Source organism: Toxorhynchites rutilus, chromosome 2, assembly GCF_029784135.1.
Source record: "Toxorhynchites rutilus septentrionalis strain SRP chromosome 2, ASM2978413v1, whole genome shotgun sequence".
In the NCBI taxonomy this organism is placed as follows: domain Eukaryota; kingdom Metazoa; phylum Arthropoda; class Insecta; order Diptera; family Culicidae; genus Toxorhynchites; species Toxorhynchites rutilus.
Genome location: NC_073745.1, coordinates 74,229,209 through 74,250,832, shown reverse-complemented (window position 1 = coordinate 74,250,832; position 21,624 = coordinate 74,229,209). Strand labels below are relative to the sequence as shown.

At 39.6% G+C, this 21,624-nt stretch overlaps 2 protein-coding genes across 2 annotated transcripts in view; one reads left to right on the top strand and one right to left on the bottom strand.

Annotated features, from left to right (window-relative positions):
- Positions 1-11,071, top strand: part of LOC129771369 (sine oculis-binding protein homolog B) — a 123,792-nt gene extending 112,721 nt beyond the window's left edge. Inside the window, exon 6 of the mRNA XM_055774942.1 lies at positions 50-11,071. Coding sequence (XP_055630917.1) covers positions 50-1,458 — 1,409 coding nt within the window. The 3' untranslated portion in view covers positions 1,459-11,071. The remainder of the gene's footprint in view (positions 1-49) is intronic.
- Positions 11,072-15,423: 4,352 nt separating this feature from the next.
- On the bottom strand, positions 15,424-17,283 carry LOC129771376 (guanine nucleotide-binding protein subunit beta-like protein 1). The gene is made up of 2 exons (XM_055774959.1): positions 16,681-17,283; positions 15,424-16,621 (listed from the first exon to the last, which is right to left on the bottom strand). The coding sequence occupies exons 1-2, from the start codon at positions 16,816-16,818 to the stop codon at positions 15,773-15,775; spliced, it is 987 nt and encodes a 328-aa protein (XP_055630934.1). The 5' UTR covers positions 16,819-17,283; the 3' UTR covers positions 15,424-15,772.
- Positions 17,284-21,624: the final 4,341 nt, after the last annotated feature.

The following is a 21,624-nucleotide window of genomic DNA, read 5'->3' as shown; positions in this document are numbered from 1 at the left end:
AGTAAACTGATCAAATGGTTTAGTTACATTCGTAGATTTGATTTTTTAGGAAGTCTTATAACCCCAGAATTATGGCTCAAGAACTGTAGAAGCCGGTCGGTTTCTCCCAGCTCTGACCGGTCGGACTCGATTTCTCCCGCTCCATCGCTACCGTTGCGTCGTTCACCAGGACCTTTATCAATGCAACAAGCTCCCGCTACAAAAAAGCCACTGATTTCGGTGGCTCCAGCCTCGAAATTGCTTTCGAAGAGTTTGCAATCGTCCGCGATTAGATCTATCGCCAAATCGACACGGAAACGTCGATCTGGACTGCGACAATTACAGCAGTCGGTCATCCAATCTAGAAGATGTTCTAACAGTAAAGTGGATTTTACCCCGTCGAATAACAACAATAATTCTAACGTACTCAATAACAATCTAGCGACAAACAGCAGTCACCCAGCAATGTCGAAACCTGCCACTGTGACCAGCAGTGTTCAAGATCTACGCACAGGAATTTCAATTCAGAATATGACTCCACCGAAATTTGAGAATAGGGATTCTCCGACAACTCCCAGGACGCCACTCAATATACCATCACCCTTCCTCCAACTGCCATTCAACGCTGGAATGAGGCCTCCGTTCCTACCCACTTTTAATCCCGCCTTCCGTTTCGGCGCACCATCAACTCAAGCATCTATGCCACCACCTCCCCCACTCAACAACCCCCTGCCCAATATCGATAGCCAGAACCGTCAACATCCACCACTGCTCGGATTCCCGGCTCCTCCTGTTACGGTTCTAGTTCCATACCCGATAATTATCCCCCTCCCGCTCCCTATTCCCATTCCAATCCCGCTCATCGATTTCCTCAAAGCATCCAATCTCAAATCAGATGCAGAACCACCCAAAACTGAACCAGCCACTCGACAATCGCCTGCTCCATCGGTTGACCATCTCACCGCTTCTCCTAACATACAGCAGGAGCATACAGAAGTGCCAGAACAAGAACCATTGGATGAGCTGGACGAAGAATCTCCCCTTGATTTCACGGTCACTAGTCATGATTTGCGCATTCAGCGTGATGAGCGAGATTCCAGCAGCGCTCGAAATAACGATCGAGTAACCTCCGCCACTGGCAGTAGCTACTCATTAGAACCTGTGCCGCAGTGCGGCACCAACGAGACCAGTTTCGGCGAGGAAGGTGCGAGTCCTGAGCACAAGCTGCCCAAATTTAGAATAACGCGGCTGAACATGCGCCGGGTGGAGGTGTTAGGTGATGAAGGCGATGAGGGATGTTCAGCCAAAGCGGGGAGAAATCTGGAACAACGGTCCGCGCTGCAGCCGGCGGATGAAGATAAAAGTAGAGAAATGGTCGAGCGGAGTAGGCCGCTGAGGAAGCGCAAGCGCTTGGTTGTGCAACAGGAAGAACCCCAGAATGCAGAGAACGTAGTGGAATCGGCAAGTGCTAATGGTTAGTTCGAAGGATGTAATTGTTATTTTAAAAGCTAAAAGCGAATTGTATAGGATTTGAAAATACGGTAGAGGCGTAGGCTGTAAAACTATACTATATTAATGTTGACTGTATAGGGTTGCTCGGACAATCAACTTGGAAAAAAACTTTATGTAATTCTCTCCGCATAGCAATGCAATGTTTTGAACTTAGACAACGTAAAATGTGTACTGTTACAGACTAATGATTTTTTGGTTGAAACTCTTAGAACTTCTCTATGTATCTTACATACATACGGGGGATGAACATAGATATCGAACCAACCTGAATGTTGTCGGAGTTGAAATAGAATCCTGTTAATACGGATTTGAGGTTCTTGTCTAGAGTTTCCGAGCAGAATTCGTCTTTAATTTTATTTCTTGTTTGGAAGCAACAAGAATGAATGTACGCTTTATTATGAACAATGGTTACAAATAATTCGTCTCGTAACGCTCGAATAACGTAACAGTGAAAGATTTTATCTTTTTACATTATCTACGAATCTAGCAATTTTATATGTCTTAGCAGATTTGGGTGGCTGACTATCGAACGGAACAATGAATAATCGATGTAATTTCTCGAGAATATGGCGGTCCGGAAAGGAGAAGTTTCCTAGTAGGTTTCAATAGGTTTGACAACGTGAGGCCGAGCGCTGTCATGCTGTAGAATCACGTTTTCGTGCCTCTGCTACATTTATCACCAAGTCCGCAGCTAAAACTTCCCAACGTATTTGGTCGAACTGGTGACGTAAACGTATTACCGAGCATGGGGACTTTCTTTTTTTTTTTGGACTGCTGAAACGAATTCTTTTCTCTATCATTACGATGCGGTGGAAAAACCTCATCCATTTGCCGCTGGATTGGTTACAAACATCCAAACAAAAATTTCGTGTATTCGGAACGGATCTTTATCGAGTAATTCCAATTCAGGATTCGTGGAGGATGTCCAAAATAATGATCGAATAGGAAATTGTAAGGTAAACGTGTGTTTGGAAGGACTCAAGCTTTCTGAAATCGATTTTAAAGTAAATGATTTTGGTTTATACTAGTCAAAAATACGATCATGGTTTGTTCACTGTTCTGAATGCTCTAATTCAGCACACCTTTGTCAAATCAGGTATTAAAATGATTCAAAACATATAAATAAAACAATATTTTCCATGATTTACAGTAGTTTTATAGTATATTAGCTGACCCGGCAAACTTCGTCTCGTCCAAAATTTGTTTTTCGTTATTAACGTTATTATTGACTTTACCTTTTACTAAAAAAAATCCTAGTACTTCTACCAAAACTCATCACTATAATATCATATCATTTTCAGGCACAATTCTCGTTCACGATTTTTCAACCACTTGCACATAACATGTTTCTCCGTTACATGGAATAAATGTTTGATACAGAAAATATGATAGAATAAAGCAGACCCCTTCCCTCTTCACCCCTTAGAGAGGGGGGAGGAGTGTACATTCACTAGAGACACGTTTCGTGCCGCCTAAAATCTCCACATGCCAATTTGGCTCCATTTTCTTGATTAGTTTTCGAGTTATGCAGAAATTTGTTTTTCATTTGTATGGCAGCCCCCCGTGAGAGAAGGGGGAGGAGTATCTAACCACCATAGAAACATTTATTGCACCCTAAAACCTCCATATGGCTTGATTAATTCTCGAGTAATGTAGAAATGTGTGTTTCATTTGTATGGCAGCCCCCCCCCCCCCTAAGAGAAGGGGGAGAAGTATCTAACCACGGTAAAAATATTTATTGCATCCTAAAACCTTCACATGCCAAATTTGGTTTCGTTTGCTTGATTAATTCTCGAGTAATGTAGAAATTTGTGTTTCATTTGAATGGTAGCCCCTCCTTAGAGAGGGGGGAGGTGTCCGAAAAACCCTTACATACCAATGTTCATGTCGATCGGTTCAGTAGTTTCCGAGTCCCTTAGAATCAGACAGACAGACAGAGAGAAAACCAGAGAATGATGAATGGATCAATATGATGGCAGTAAACTGAAGCAATGATAAATACAACATTTACTTGAAAATTCGATTTTTTTTCATTCAAAAATAGTGATTTTTTAAACCGGACAAACCAATTTTTCTCTTTGAGGAAAATAGTTAAAAACATACAAATTTGAATAATTTCAACACCTTATGATAGTATTAGCAACTAGAGACTTGGGGCTTTTCAGCAAACCTAAACTCGTATGGGGCTGTTCACATACCACGTGGACAACTTTAGGGGGGGAGGGGGGCTGGCTAAGGGTTACGGAAATGTCCACGTTTAGGGGGTTTAGATAATGTCCACGTGGAATGGGTAAATATGTTTTATATAAAACATTCATGTTTACAGTCAAAATTGAATGAGATCTCTTCTGTATTTACAAGATTTTTGAAACTATACGCCCACCCTGAGAATTCTGTATTCATCAATAAAAATACTAAGTTGCCTGAGAGTGCTGCCTGGTCGAACATCCATATTTTTTCATAAAACTGAACTACTTCCCTGAAATGTATATTTTGAAAAAAAAACGCACATGAACTTGTATCGAATAATTTATTCCAATCGGTAATAGAGGCCCATGAATTCCGTCAGAACAAAGACTACCAAAGACACGAAAAATGTTGGAATCTTTGTAGTATTGAAAATTACGACTTAAGTGCGGGTTTCTATTCAGCTTCCGCTCTTGATGACAACACTGCTTCGTTTCACTTTTTCGAAATCTCTACAGGTTTTCCGAAAATTGAAACGAACAAAAAAAAATCTTCCATATTTACAGTGGCGTAGTGTAGATTGAAAGAACATATCTGATGTTTGGAAAAATGCAACAGTACTCCTGGTTGCATCGCACAATTATCGAATATTTGAAATTGTCCCACACGTCAATATTGAAAATAGTATGGTCAACAATTTTTGTTTAGATGGGAAATTAGACTGCTGATTTGGGTAACGACCTCCTTCATCAACTGTCGTTTTTGCGTCTTCTTCAAGATACACTTGTCGAGAACCCACTATCTCTCTATGGAGCTCTGAGGTTTTGTGATGATTGTAATCTTCGATCACCACAATCACGTTCTTTACGGCATACAATTCGATCGCCTTCAATTCACGATTCAGCCGAAAATACCATTCAACGATTACCGGAAAATTCGTCATCAGATAAACAAGCTAGGCGGAAGAACTAGACTAAAAATGACTAAAAAAAATAAGGCGTGAATGCTGGAGTACTTCGTCCAAAGAAGTAGCCGAAATTTTTGAAGCAATTCAAGCTCGGCGCATGTTATTAACAGAAGTTTCAGAAAGTGAGTTTTTGTTAGTTTTTGTAAGTTTCAGAAAGTGAGTTTTTGTTAGAGATACCAATATTCCGTAGGTATTTGAATGCCCCTGAAATCACGTGGACGATATCAATCATTGGACTAGTGAAAATCATAATGAAATCTTCCAAGAAACGCTACCTACAGTGTAAAAACCACACAAACTTGATAACAAGAATTGATTGAAGGGATGACAACCAAGACATCCGTCTCAGGTGTCACCCGGTCCGTATCTCTATCTATTTCTTGCAATGATGTTTTTTTATATCTGGCAATTTTTTTTTTTATAGTTCAATTAGGTTGTATGAAATGTTCATGTTGCTACAGATGACAATCAAATCGAGACACTTATAAAGATTGATCCTCGGTACACGACATATGTATTAGTAGATTTGCTACAGTTCTCTAAAATGAAGCATGGGTAAGAAAAGCGCTTCAATGTATGGACTACCTATCAACCCACATTCCGGATCCCGATCGGATTTAACATATCCCAACTCGAACGAGATCAACTTTTGCATTCTGCAATCCAAGGTTGCAACATTCGTACAACCCGATGGGATTTGACTCAATCAGATTAAAGAATGTGACATTGTGCTAATTTCAAATCTAATCGGATTCCGGAACGCATCTCAATGTGCAATTCGTTTCATAAACGCAACGAAAATACATATTTGTAGCGAATTGTGAAGGGCAAATCAATCACAATTATGTTGAGTTAAAGAAATCTTGGACATTTGAATTGAACCCCAAAACAGGTTTTCGCCTGAAGGAAGTCGTGGTCTGGGTCTGGTGGGCCTGGAAGCAAATCTTGAGCTTGTTATGTTATGTTATGAGCTTTTAACAAACCAATAATCTCGATTAATTCCAACTAGGATTGGGCGCTCTTGGATCTATGTTCAGAAGATCGAATTTTGTCTCTCTGATTCCCGATTTTTTGGGTTAATTATTTGTACTCCAAAAATCATGGAAATCGATCTTTTTTTTCGATATTTCCGATCTTTTTAAGTGCAGATTTTTTTTTGTAAATTTGTTTTTCATTGGACATTGATTTTATTCTCATCCAAAACCACCTAACAAATTTCATAAATATTTCAAATTTCAAGGTCGTAAACTTAGGATATGGCTGTTTTGTAAATTTGGTCATTACAAAACAAGTGATCACAAATCATATTAGGCTGTCAAAAAAGTCCTGCGGTATTTCCGCGAGGTGTCGTTGTAAGCGCGTATTTCTAGTTGTATTCATTGTATCGAGTCATACTATAGCTTGTTGGAAAGGTATTTTTGCGCGCTATAATATAGTCCTTGACAGTGTTTTGTTTGGTTAAGTCGTTCGTGAGTTATAGTGTCGCAAATATGGAGCAAAATAAAGAGAAAATCCGACATATTTTACAGTACTACAATGACAAAGGAAAAAATGCATCTCAAGCTGCCAATAAAATTTGTGCAGTTTATGGACCCGATACAGTTTCCATTTCCACCGCACAACGATGGTTTCAACGTTTTCGTTCTGGTGTAGAGGTCGTCGAAGATGCGCCACGCTCCGGAAGGCCTGTCGTCGAAAATTGCGACAAAATCGCTGAATTAGCCGAGAAAGACCAGCATAGTAGCAGCCGTAGCATCGGCCAAGAGCTGGGGATAAGTCATCAAACCGTTAATAACCATTTGAAGAAGCTTGGATTCACAAAGAAGCTCGATGTATGGGTGCCACACACGTTGACGCAAAAAAACATCTTTGACCGTATCGACGCATGTGAATCGCTGCTGAATCGCAACAAAATCGACCCGTTTCTGAAGCGGATGGTGACTGGCGATGAAAAGTGGGTCACTTACGACAACGTGAAGCGCAAACGGTCGTGGTCGAAGCTCTCATTAACGGCCAGGAAGGTTCTGCTGTGTGTTTGGTGGGATTGTCAAGGAATAATCTATTATGAGCTGCTTCCCTATGGCCAAACGCTTAATTCGGACCTGTACTGCCAATAACTGGACCGCTTGAAGGTAGCACTCATGAAGAAGAGGCCATCTTTGATAAACAGAGGCCGCATTGTCTTCCATCAGGACAACGCCAGGCCACACACTTCTTTGGTGACGCGCCAGAAGCTCCGGGAGCTCGGATGGGAGGTTCTTTTGCATCCGCCGTATAGTCCGGACCTTGCACCAAGTGACTACCACCTGTTTTTGTCCATGGCGAACGAGCTAGGTAGTCAGAAGTTAGCCACAAAAGAGGCCTGTGAAAATTTGCTATCCGAGCTTCTATAACAGGGGTATTATGAAGTTGGCATCTCGTTGGGAACAAGTCATCGAACAAAACGGCGAATATTTGACTTAAAACAGATGATTGTAACTAATTTTATGAACAAATGAAAATTCAAAAAAAATACCGCAGGACTTTTTTGACAGCCTAATATTAACACCATCACACTAACACATTGCTGACCGCTCACGAGTTTTCTCGTGTTTTGCGTTCCGTCTGTTACGGATGGATCACGAAATAATCCGTGTTTTCTACACTTGAAGGTTAAATCCTTGGTTTGCCAAGAATCTAACAAGGCCTACCGATGTGGCTCGCCTTCGTCTCATCCACATCGAAGGAAACGATCTCATTCGTGGAATCTGAACAAATGAAGCGTTCAAGTTTGCCTCAAAACGCGCGGTCCTAACTGTGCTAACTAGGCTGGCAGTAAAAATTGTGAAGAAATTGGATGACATCGGGTCTAGCTGAAGCGTTCTTTTCTAGACCTGAGACTAATACAGTAAACATTTATTAACTATGCGAAAAGGGAAGACCAGTTATCGACATTCGCGTTTTAACTGGTCCGGCATGTTAAACGTCAAATAAAATCGAGGGGAAGTTCAATAAATTGTTTGATTCGCGTTGATCATGAAATTGGATGAACGAAAGGATACCAATGGAAGTTTCGCACTGAGTGCGACAACTGGTATGAAATATAATTTGAAGAAGTTATTTTTCTGTAATTTAATCAATGTTTTGTCATGCGAAAATAATCTCAATTTTCATAACATTTCAGATTACATCGAATTCCCCCCACAGCAATCCTTCCATTTGAATATGGCGTCGATTGTTTACGAAATTCTGCTTTTTAGCTGGTCTAAGGGCCAGTGAATCCATATATAATATGGATTATATGAATAAAACATAGAATAGAAGATAGAATCAAACTTGAAATAAAATTCAAGCGAAATACTAGAATTTTCTTGATTTTTTTTTCCAAAAACTGTAGTGTAGACGTGGACAACAGGAGGAGGGGTATAAGAAATGTCCACGATTGTCCACGGAGGGGGAGGGGGGTGTCTAAAATTATGTTTTTTTCTGTCCACGTGGTGAACAGCCCCTTATCGTATTTCTCGAACGATCCATACGGTGAAATTCTCCAGGGGCTCCTGTTCTGTACGTGAACAGGAGATTTTTGGGCGGTTTCCGAGTCATTAAATATCATTCGCAATAGTGCCGGGAACAATCCATGGATTTAAAATATGGGTGGGTTATATCTATGGTATAATCGCAAGGTTGACGCGGGACTACCTTATCGTACCAATCATTGGTTAGTATTGATTAAAGTTTTGATTGAATGAAACAATTCTTGAATTCAATTGAATTCAATATATTCGCTTTATGAGTAAAAAGATTGTATAATTCCGTATAAGGTAAATTCATGCATTGTGATAGATTATGTTCTCCATTACAAGTAAATTTTATGACAGTCTTTTTACGTTTGGTATGATACATAGTGTGCACCCGTGGCCGAGTGGTTAGCGTCTCACATTATCATGCCGGGTGTTCGGGTTCGATTCCCGTTCTGGCCGGGGGATTTTTCGTCAAAGAAATTTCCTTCGACTTGCACTGTGGTCACGCGTATTCAACAGCTTGCCCCTCGGAATACATTCAAGGCGTGTTGTTTGGCTTAAGAAATTTCAACTAAGTATTAATAAATGACGCTAGTTAATGCATACGTTGAGACGGCAAAAGTTCCACAGGGAACGTTAAATGCCATTCAAGAAGATGATACATAGGAAAAAATATGTGAACGAAAGAATTATCAAACGATTATTTCATTTGACGTTTCCTTCTGAAGTTTGCATCTCTCAAGTGTACGTACTTCTCGGAAGACCGTGATAAGGAAACATATTCTAGTTTGCACAAAGGCAAGCGAGTACAAAAGTACTCGCAGTTTGCATTTATTTGCTGAGACTATTTTCCCACGCTCCATAGATTTGAAGTCTGTGTTAGGGAAACACATTTCAGTCGGAACAAAAAAGCCCCCGACTTACATGTATTTGGAATGTCAATTTCCTCACGCTCCATGTATTTGAAATCTGTGTTAGGGAAACACATTTCAGTCAGAACAAAAATACCCCCGACTTTCATGTATTTGCAATGCCGATCTCTCCAACGCTGCTTGGTTTTGAAGTCTGTGTTAGGGAACATATTTCGGTGAGAGCAAAAGTTCCCATACTTTCATGTATTTGCAATGCCGATTTCCCCAAGGCTGCTTGGTTTTGATGGCTGTGTTAGGGAAACCGTAGATCGGGCCAATCAAAACGAGGTTGCTAGGGCGTTTAGATAACGCTTAACATTTTACAGTTATTCAATTGTTTATCCAATGAAAAATAACATTTTATTAAATGCGATAGAAGCGTAGAAACATTCCCTATCAATTGATGCAAACATCTTTCCGATCCAGTAAGAAATGTTCGAGTTATAAGCATTCGGAATCTTTCATTTTTTCCTGCATGCTCTGTGTTTAGGTTTTATTTTACCCCCCATATACTCCAGTTAGACGTAGTCCCACGTCAAAATTATATGATGTATGAAACACAGGAGTTCCTTCTGCCCATATTCATATAGAATGAGCAACTAAGAGAGCACAGATTGCTTGTGCCAATTGATCAATCAATTGTTCAATTATTCGATGATAACTTTTAAACAAAAAATATGATATTGTTCATTGTATTGGACTATTAGAGAATGCCAAAATGATTGATGTAAATATTTCGAAAATTTTTCAGCAAATGACTGAGCGATAAGCGATTGAAATTGGAAATTTTCGCGATGTGGTAGATTTTTCGTTTTTCACTTTGTACTCAAAATGTGTTCCCGATAGACATAGTCCTACGTCCATCAGTTTTTAATCAATAAAACAGGAAGTGGGTTATATCTATGGTATAACCGCAAGGGTGACGTAGGACTATCGTTGATTTAGAGATCATTTGTTTGAAGTTGAATCTAAATCCATCCTGAATGAATGAATAAATAAATATTTGGGTGACTTCAAAAACGAGAGTGTTACTTTGAAGACTCAAGGTTTTATGCATCCAATATTGGATACAAAAAACCTTGTTCTGAAGAATAATCTTCAGAAGCTTTCCTGTTAACTGCACTTGATTGACAAATCACAGAACCAAATGTATGTGGTCGCAGTATTATACGGATAGAAAACATTAAAATAAACTCGCTTGAATGTAATTTTCAATTCCAAGGGGAACTGGCAGATTATTTTTCAGCAACGATCATTTCTTTCCAAGTTTCCTCTCGATAACCAGCAAACGAAAAGAGTTGCGCGCGTGTATGTGTGTGTGTGTGTGGCGGCTGCTTCTATGTCTTCCCGAGGAACCGTATTTCGATGCTGATACTCTCTTGGTCACCTTCTCTTCTCCTTCTGATCGATCGGCTTTTCTGCGCTTCCTCACAGTTAAAACAAACTGATTGCATTTCAGGTCAGGTCAAGCCAGGTAATGAATACCTCGATCCCTCGCCGTTCAGCTCGTTCAGTAACGATGTTGTCTTGTCGATGTCCTCAGGCGTCGTGCACAAATTACGTAATCCGGATTTTGAACCTCCCCCCCCCCCCTTTCGTAACGCAATTTCCTATCTCTAATAAACAGAAAGTAACGCAACATCTAACCCCTCCCCCCTTATCGCGTTACGTAATTTGTGCACGACGCCTCACGAAAAATGAATGGGTTTCACCACCAGAATATTATTTCAGTATGCTTTTCGTGCGTGATTGAATCGAGAGAAGGTGTGGTTTACGATGGCAATTTGGAAGGCAAACTAGAGGAGAATGAACTCTCTGAGTATGAAAATTTCGGCGACTGAGCAATAATCGATTGAAAATTATATAATTTTGGCGATACGAAACATTTTCCGTTTTTCATGTTATGCATCCATTATTGGATACGAAAATATCCTACCGATGGGAAAGAATAATCTTCAGAAGCTTTCCAGCTAATTACTTTGGAAGCGCAAGTCGGTTTTGAAGTCCTGAGCAATTCCACGAACCAAATGCTGCAAAGGTAGCTTGCGGATCAGCAATTCGGTCGACTTCTGATAGCGACGAATTTCATGCGAAGTTCCCGGTCGATAGCGATGTGGCTCCTTCACGCTTCCTGCGGCTGGTGCGCTTATCCGAGCTGCTTTCGTGGTGCCTTACCACCGAAGGACTAACGAGCTGTCTGCTTAGTCCCGATGAAACGAGTCCTCACGGTGCGAGAGTAGAGTAAGAAATGAACGAAAGCAAGGGAAGTGTCATTTTATAAAACATAAAAGAATCGAATGTAAACCCCACCCTCTTTATTATATAAGCTTACTGTATACTCACGAATATAATAAGGGTGGGATTTAGATTCTATACTTTTATGGTTTATAAAATGACGCTTCCTTTGCTTTCGTTCATTTCTTACTCTACTCTCGCACCGTGAGGACTCGAGCTCGTTAGTCTTTCGCAGACAGCTCGTTAGTCTTTCGCAGACAGCTCGTTAGTCATTCGGTGGTAAGGCACACGAAGTCAGCTCGGATAAGCGCACCAGTAGCAGAATAGGTGGAGAAGCCACATCGCTATCGACCGGGAACTTTGCGTGAAATTCATCGCTATCAGAAGTCGACCGAATTGCGGATCCACAGCTACCTTTGCAGCATTTGGATCGTGGAATTGCTCAGGACTTCAAAACCGACTTGCGCTTCCAAAGTTCCGCGGCTATGACGCTGCAGGAGGCTTATTCGAAGATACCAATTTGTGTGCTATCCATGCAAAACGCGTCACATCATGCCCAAGGACATCCAGCTGGCCCATCGTATCCGAGGAGAGCGTGCTATATTAGCTTAGCATATAATCAACGGCCCTTTTCAGGGCTCCAAATTTGATGGATTAGAGTACAGAAAAGTTTTTTACAGGCCGAACTGAAAGGAGCATTTAGCGAAAATCGTGGTTTCGATAATAATTCGTTACCGATAGGTGCCATGGATATGGATTTCTTAATGAAGAATATGAAATATATGACATGATGTAGTGAATATATCCGAAGAAATCACTTTGGTGAAACTGCATTATGAAATTATTTGTGTACGAATGCCGCAATCGATAGTCGACTCTAATTTGCGTTGGGTAATTTCCTCGGAGGACTCGATTCCTCCTTTGAACATTAATAATCTCTTTCTGGCAAAACGATGTGGTATGAATCACATTATTTGAATGATAGAATGAAGAAGTTTTCTGCCAATTTCCTTCAACCTCCAAACGTATCTTTCTCCCGGTTGTCGTTTTCGCGTTCGCTAATCCTTTCTCACAACACCCATTTCTCGTTTGAGAAATTGTTGAGTAAACATTGTTTGCCAGTGCGCGTAGAGCGGGAATTCCTAAATATTCATTGCACCTCTAATAAATTGCCGAAAGACGTGGTCTTACGTTGATCGCACTTGATTGAAAAAATCCAAAACGAAATGTATTTGGTCGCAGCATTATATGAGTAGAAAGCAAATAATCGCTCGAAAATGACTTGATTTTCGCGATGTGAAACATTTTCCGTTTTTCATGTTATGCATCCAATATTGGATACGAAAATTTCCACTGATGGGGAAAAATATATTCAGAAGCTTTCCTGTTAATTGCGATTGATTGAAAAATAACAAAACCAAATGTATTTGGTTGCAGTGTTATATGGATAGAAAACATTAAAATAAACTATTTCGCATGAATGTATTTTTCAATTCCCAGGGGAACTGGCAGATTATTTTTCAGCAACGAGAATTCCGCGCGTGTATGTGTGTATGTGTGTGTGGCGGCTGCTCCGATGTTTCAAGCGGAACCGTGGCATCACTCTCCTCCTGATGGATTCCCTTTTGGCCTTAGGTGCACAAACAGGCTCTTGGTGACACCGTTCATCAGCGTTTTCATGATAAACGAAATTAGCTTCCCAACAACAGCGACAACATGCTCCAATCGCTGTTCAATCATAACTGAGTGGGTTTACGAGCGGCGCTCGCTTATATACCGATTGGTGATTGCAATAGCCTATTTTGAAAGCAATTTTAAGACTATTGAAACAAGTTTTTGGATGAAAAAGTAACAAGTATATGACGCGTAGACATTTTATCTTTCAAATGAAGTGTTAATCATACCATTTCGTTCAGTTGTTTAAGAGCTATTAACGCTCAAAATCTCGGTCTCCAGCGTAACGCTTTCGTTCTCGAAACTTTGGTTTTACACCCCGGTATAGAAATGAAAGACGTAGTCCTACGTCAAAAAATTCTAAAAATTAATTGATTATGATCAGGGCTTGACAATTTCGAAACAATAAGATAAAAATCATTTCTTTATTTCTTCAGTCAGAATCATTTTCTATTGTGAGTATTCTCTACTAACGCTGAAACATGGGGCCCTATTATAGAAATCGAATCGAGGATTCAATACAACCACTATCACTATCACACCCAGTAAAATCTGAAATTATAGAAATCGAGGAAAACAGCTCGATTCGTTACTCTGCTCGAATGTTAGTGCTGGTGCTGAAATATTTTGAAACGAGTTTGAAATGTTTCACAAAGCACTATAGAAAGGATGCCAAATCTTTTTTTGAGACATCTGTTATGAAAATTATAAATATCTATATTTCCAAAAGTGCTAATATGGTTATTTTTTGGCGAAAATTGATATTCCTTCAATGAATGAAGCTTAGTAAGCATAATGCATACATGGATGTGTAATAAAAACGACATCATGGAACAATTTGCTTTACAAAAAATACAGTTCTTAGAAAATGAACTTTTTCATGTATTCTCACAACTGCAATCTATGGAATTCCGTAAGGAGTCACGCATGAATTCCACTTTTTTAGCAAAACAATTTTTTTGCATGTAATTCTCTTTTAGCGTCGATTTCTTGTTGTAGCGGCGTCAATAGCTTTATTGTATTGGGCCACCACCTGTGGCCCTAAATTCTTATTGTGTGCTAGTGTTTCCTTTACCCTTCACATCATGTCAATCCAAATCTGTAATTTAAAAAAAAATCATTATTGTTTTGCAAGACATTTCAGCTTTAGCATATGGTATAGAAAGCTTGGTATAGTATAGCAATAAAAAAGAAAATTTCTGACAGAAGTAACTCGTAATAATGTACGCTAGCAGGAATAATCATTTTTAGGTAGGAAATTCGGTTGATATTCGCTAATTCAAAGAATATGATAAAATTTACTTATGAAGTTATATGTACCGTAGAAGAAACACTTACTTTCTGCCATTCTGAACCAGCACGCATTGATGGTCTCAGTGCATTAAGCTCCTCACTGAATTCCTCCCGTTCTATTTGAACTGCCTCCACAAAAACCTCGAGCAATGTTTACATTCGCTTTTATTGGTTCAACGAGTCGTTCAAACTGCTGGTGATTTGTCTGTCCATTCGTTTTCAACCACTGAAATATACGCTGGAAGTAGGTTCTGCATTATAAATTGCAACATGATTTATATAAATAATGCTGGATTGTACACTTACCTTGTATAGCCTATTCTGGCAGCACCGTAAAACAAATACTGATCAAAACAAACGAACATGTGTTGAAAATTGCATATATCTAAGCGTTTCTGAAATGTTTCCCAAAGGGAAATATCAGGGACGCACACCAAAACAAAATAATTCTCTGAAGATATGCAACAAGCGAACCAAACAACTCGAAAAATTCTGACACTTGCATCGATAGCTATCACTCGCTCGGTGCTATCGAATTGCTCGATTTCTATAATAGTAAAACAGAGCTAACGAGCAAAATTCTTATCACCTCGATTTCTATAATACGGCCCATGGATTCTTCAATTTCGTTCTTAACGCAAATGCTTTCACTTGAAAATTGAATTACTTTCAGTGAACAATGTTCGAACTCGATCGGAAGTTTCATTCGGATATAAGACACTTACATTCGATATGTGACTCTTTCATTTTCATTTCACTATTTGATAACTTCACTTCAGTGTGACGCATGAAACAAATAAACGTGAAATGGAACGATACTGTTCAGAGGTGATGTGATATTTATTTTTTTGAGCGTGAAAGTTGAAAAATGAATCAGAACGCCCCAAAAGCTTCTCAAAATCAGGACAGATAGTATCCCTAACCCATTCGCCTCCAAATTTTAATCCCAAATCAAATAAACCACACATCTTCTAAATGTAAAACCTCGACCATGTTGATCCGGAAAGACTCAAATTAACGTTGATGGATTTGGCTGCTTCGCAAATTGAAGACGAATAAAATACCGCCACTGATTCGGAGCTATTCTCACTAAACCATCTAGTAGTCTGTGTATAGTCGTGTCCCGCATTTCGGTATAGCGAACCAAACAAAAAGAAAGTGTAAATATTTCTGTAAACATGTAGTAAAAATAGTAATATATTTATTATACGCTAGTCGTAGTTTCGCCATTGTTTAGAACGAAAGCTGTGTAAAAGTGTGTACTTTGAAAGTATCGAAATATATTAAGCTACGATCAGATTTTTCTTCTCAGAGTCAACAACAAGAGTAGTAAACATGATAACATATATGGATAGATGTACATAACGGTAATAAACAAATTAATTCTAACGATTATAGCAGTACTCTCTCAAAGTAGCTTCGTAAGTAACGGAGAGTAAATGGAACTCATATGATAAAAGCAAGAAAAAAGTACTCGTTTAAAAAGAAACGTGCACACGTTTTATTACTGGCTCTTATTTGTACAGATCCCAGAGGGAGATCTGTCCGTCGGAACCGGCTGCGGCCATGATGACAGCCTTCCACATGGACACCTTGTCCTCCGAGTAGACAAGGTCCATCAGTTCGCCCTTGTGCACGCTCAACACAGCGAGCATTCGCATGCTCTTCCAGGAGAAGATCCGGATCCTCCCGTCCCATCCGGCACTGGAAAACACCTTCAAGTCTTTGCGAATCCGCACGCGATGGATGCCGGCGTTTTTGACCGAAATTTCCGAGCTTCTGCGGATCTGCATGTTTTGGCGATCGATTGAAAACACGGTGATGCGATCGGAGGAGCCTCCGCACACACCCCTGTTCGTGACCGGATCGTAATCGATTGTCATCAGACATTGCTCCTCCTCCAAACGCAGATGACTGAGAGGTTTACCGGTGTTCAGGTCCCATAGAATGATTGTTCCGGACTCATAGCCAGCCAGCAGATAGCTTGTGTTTTTAATCTCTACGGGCAGAAAGCACATAACGGTACCCAGCGGTGGCAAACGGGCCTCCTCCTGACTCGAAACGGCCAGGAGCTGACGTTCGACGAATGTCCGACCGCAGAGGATGGAAATGTTGGATCCGTTTTTGGGGATTATCACCGCCGGCGCATCGGCCGTATCACGCTGCGGAGAACCATGGTAAACAAAACGGCAGAAGCCCACATGGTCAGTGATGGACTCGTGACGAAGGACATACGCCGAGTTGGTCAGCTCCCACAGCTTGACATATCCCTCTTTTTCCTGAGTTATCAAGGCATCTTCGGTGTGTGCGACGTTGATGATCGGGCTGGTACCCACTGACAGTTGGTAAGTGGAGCGGTTGGTCTAAAATTGGAACGAACATTTGGAGGAAAAATAAAACATCAGCAAATGGAATTGTTTACCTGCAAATCCCACAACTGGACGGTTCCCTTCGTGGTTCCGGCATACAGCCGCTCGGAAGTGTGGAAGCATAGCGAGTGGAATGAGCTCAGATCGGGAGACTTCAGACAGTACACCGGATCTGGTGGTAGCAGTGCCATTATTAAAAATATATTTTTTTGAGCAATTTGTTTTTGCGTTGTCAACAAATATTTGTCGCTGAGGAGAGTAGGTCAAGCGATGACGACGTCGATTTCGAATAGCCAAATTTGTTGTCCGATTGGTAAGTAGCTGCGATTTGCTATCAGTCTTTTTGCTGCCACTTTACCGGTGCTGGAACTCCATTGTTTTAGGCGGGGGTCTGGACGCTTGTGACCTTCCCACGACCGTTCGCCGTATATCCGGGGAAGACTTCACACGGGTTCGACGTGGTTTCGCACTGGTATCAGGAGCACCTGCAGATGCTGCCGTCGCGCTGCAGTACAATCTTTTCCTCCGTGCCACCGATGCCGGTCCCGTTGTCTATTTTCCGTACCGCACAATCAAAAGGGGCATCATTCTCTTACACCATCCTTTCACTTTGTTCTCCTTTTGTTTATGTGGAATAGATGCGGTATTGCGCTTTGCGTGGAAAAGTGACCACCGGACGAAGGTAACAAACTGACAGATTCAGCATCTCATAAATTAGCTTTGAATTGCATGAAAAATAAAGGAATCTTTTTTTTCAACAATAATTCGAAACAGACTCCATAACGACATTTCTTAAATAAAACATAGTAATAAAAAGCTGAAAGAAATTTCCTTTATTTTCCATAAATTGTAATTTCTGTTCAATTTCGTACCACAATTTCATACTACGTCTAGCCAACACACAAATTTTTCAGTGAAAGTGTCAGAAGCTTTGCTAAATGTATTAATAATGACGTGGAGATGGCGCAAATGAGGAATGCACTGAGAATGCACTACAGTGAGTAAAATCTAATTCGACATCTAGCAATTGACGAATATACATTAGATTTACAACCAGAAGGCGCAGCGAGTAAACGATAATGTTTTGTTTTTTTATATGAAATTCGTTTAAATTTGCTGGAAAAATCCGAATTCTCCCGGATTCAAGTATTTTTCCCACACTTTAGAAAATCACCATTTTACAGTGTGGTGTGAATATTATGAAGAATGGCTTAATAAGTGTTGTAACTTTATTTTTTTTGACGTAGAACTACGTTTTTCATTAAGGGTGCCAAATCAGAAAACAGGTCACGTTTTTATGAAATAAAGTTAACGTTAATAACTATTTTGCCGTGAACGGATTTTGGCGATTTACATACCAAACGAATCGGAAATTCCCTAAGATTTGTTTGATACGCTATTTCAATCCCATAGTCTATATATGGTTTAAATTGATGAAAAATGGAAGCATTCCCACTCCTAATACATTTGTTCTGTCCATTTGTGTGCTTTCCCGAACTTTAACATTAACAGAGCTGTCGATAACCAACAACTTATTGACGAACAACGTAGGGGAAATCGTAGGATGTAAAGTCTCCGTGAACAAAGGAAAAGAAGAAGAACGAAGGAGAATATTTGCCTAAAGTATAAACAGAGGATCTCGCTGAGGCAAACTTTCATTCTTCGTGAGGAAATCGACTGAACAATCGTTGCTGGGCGGCGAGGGATCGAATGCCTTTCTCAAGGCAATGGGGGTGGAGGTGTAATATTATGTATAAAGTAAAGTTTCCAAGGGCCTTTTTGAAGGTTAGAGATGAATGAACTGAAGAAGTTTAAAGTCTCAAGCAAGGAAGGAAGGTAAACTTTCAGTATAGTTCTGTATGTAAAGCAATGCATATCGCTTGTTCTTCCTTGTTTTGCGTCATTACATGTCTTCGTTTCAGATTGAGCTGTGGACGCGACCTAATTACTCACTCGCTGGCATTGCAATCATTGCATCAAACTGACGCCATTGCATTAAAGTTCCGAGCTACACAATTGTGTGGGAAATCGTCAAGCTAGGCTATCGTCAGCTCACCAGCAAAATAAATGTTCTATTTTATCAGTGATTTGGTTTCGCATGACTGTAGGTAAACTCTCTCCACAAATGATGACAGCTAAGCTAATCTAGACTGGTAATATTAACAGAAAGGGCTTCTGTTGAGAAGAGCGCAAAACGGAAATAAGTGTGTGTATATTTAGTTGCTTCAAGCCATCGATAGACATTTGTTTGCGTACGTGCGTGCTTCATAACCCGTACGTAAAAATAGTGCATCTTCGCTACGCTGAATCCCCATTTGTATCTGCTCCCGTGTGCATTGGCCCCGTAACGATTCAATAATCGCCTAATTTTTATGCTATGATTGACGATTGTTTGTGTTTTGCTAATTATGCAGACGTAATGATAAATATAAACAAGGAGGGGAGAAGCGGGAAGAAAATATTTACGCTAGGGTATTGGTAATGAATCTCTGCTGGGGCAAATATTCAGTCTTTATCCAAGCAGTTAACATTGGGCCTGATTCTCGAATACACTACGAATACACTTCACGGTGGAAACGGTATGAAACGCATACACGATGACAACAGTACGGTGTCGACATCTGGATGCGAGATTAGTTTCCCACTAAATTTATCATTATAATATAAAATTATCTTCAGATGAAATTTTTGTAAGGGATTATTATACCACATGAAGAAAACAAAGTTTCCACTTACATTGAATACCAGTTTGATACGAAGAAGTTAATTTTCATTAATGATTTTTCATTTGAAAAGTGCCCATTCTGCCTGAAAACTCATCATTATCTTCGACACTTCACTAACTCGTAAAACGTAGTTCAATGGCGTGCCGTTTATTTCGTTTCCACCGTGAAGTGTATTCGAGAATCAGGCCCATTGTTTGTTTTCTGTCATCAATGCATGGAACTGACGCTATGCTAAAGTAATATGCGCAGTTATATACAAGCGACTTAAATTCAACTACAGCGTAGTTTTACGTCAACAATGCGGTCGTGTCTTGAACACAACCTCCTATAATTTTTCAATTAGGTGAACGATGAGTAGCACGTGTTGTGCTAAAATTTCTGCAAATCCTTCTTGTATCGGCCTCTACATAATCAATGATATCAACCAACTTAATTAGATGTCGATTGCATCGCCATTATCCATAGCATGAGCATCTGGAAAATGTCAGGTAGGTCATGCGGATAAAATCAAAATGTTACAAAAAACAAATCCAATGGGAATGTCAAAAGAGATCCAATAATCAGGAGGGGAAAAAAGTGTTTCTTTTCTTATAATATTATACCACATAGAGAAAGTACTGTTATTAAAGGTGAAAATAATAGAATTAATAAAATTGAACCAACTACATTTTTCATCAATTAATGTTAGCGATTCAAATCATATGGGCCCAAATGACATTTTGCTTCAGTATTATTGACTATTAAAAATACATAAACTTAATTATGGTTCAGTTTTACTTCTCGCCGAATATTAGGTGTTTACCATTCTGAATATTATAAAGAATACGATATACAAAAATTACACCATTTGTTTCAATTCTGGTTCAGTCAAAAAAGTTTATAAACAAAGCCCGAGTCACGAAAACGTATGCTTTTTCTATAGGAGAAACATCCGCAAGCATGCGGAAAAAGCATCATGGGGAAAAGGGTGCAAGGAATTTATTTTCCAAGCAAAATGCGCTTGAAAAATATTAAATATTTAAAAGTTTAATGACTCCGCATGACCCAGCTCATAGTCTATATCAAATGGTGCTCCGCGGGAAATTTGTGTTCCGTGAAGTTATAGCAAATGCTCCACTTTCACAGGACATATAGTGCTTTATCTTGTTTACTCCGTGTAAACTCCGTAGATGTCGTGTAACTGGGACACGCAACCGAAATAAAGTTGTTCCCAGTTAGGTAATGTCAATGCAAGTATGATTTCTTTTATTGATTGAAAAATGCAAGTGTTCCATATAATGTTTTTGCTATAAAAGTGCTCTGCCTTAAAAAAAATCTGAAAACCCCTGACCTATATGCATTATCAAACTTAAAAATTTCGAATATTATCTATGGTTTTGGTCCAATCGCTTGTTGATTCCATTGTAAATATACAATAATCTAACTTTTTTACCATATATGGACAACATTCATTGTTTAAAATGAATTTAAATAGAAAATAATAAAAATAATCACGACAGAATCACGCTTTGAGGCGCGTAGAAATACAAACATCATAATTTTTGTGGTTCTGATCTCTAATGTATGTGTCGCATGAGCTGATGCAGCTTTGCGTAGATTTGTCAACAGAATTACTATAGAACTCGCTCCAGCGAATAATCCACAATCCATGATCCGTTCGCGGATAATCGGGGTTCTTCTGTATCATCATTTCTGTTTATATCAAATTTCATACTACATTTAGCAGATACACATTCTATTCAATTGAAGTTGTCTTTGCTAACATTTCCAATAATCACGAAAAGATGGGGTAACTGAGGAATGCACCGAGAAAAAAAGGAACAATTATTTCTCGCGTACCTTTGAAAAGGTCCTAAGTAACAAAAGTAAACAAATCGAGTTAATGGATGCATACTATTAGTGCTCAATTATTGAATGCAATGCGAAAACAACCGTTCAAGTATCTATCCTTTTCACCTTTTGACGTGGGACTACGTCTAACCGGAATATATGGAGGGTAAAATGAAAACCTAAACACAGAACATGCAGGAAAAAATGAAAGATTTCGAATGCTTATAGCTCGAACATTTCGTACTGGATAGGAGAGATGTTTGCATCACTTGATAGGGAATATTTCTACGCATCTATCGCAACTAACAAAATGTTGTTTTTCATTAGATAAACAATTGAATAACTGTAAAATATTAGGCGTTATCTAAACGCCCTAACTGCATCGTTTTGATTGGCCCGATTTACGGTTTCCCTAACACAGCCATCAAAACCAAGCAGCCT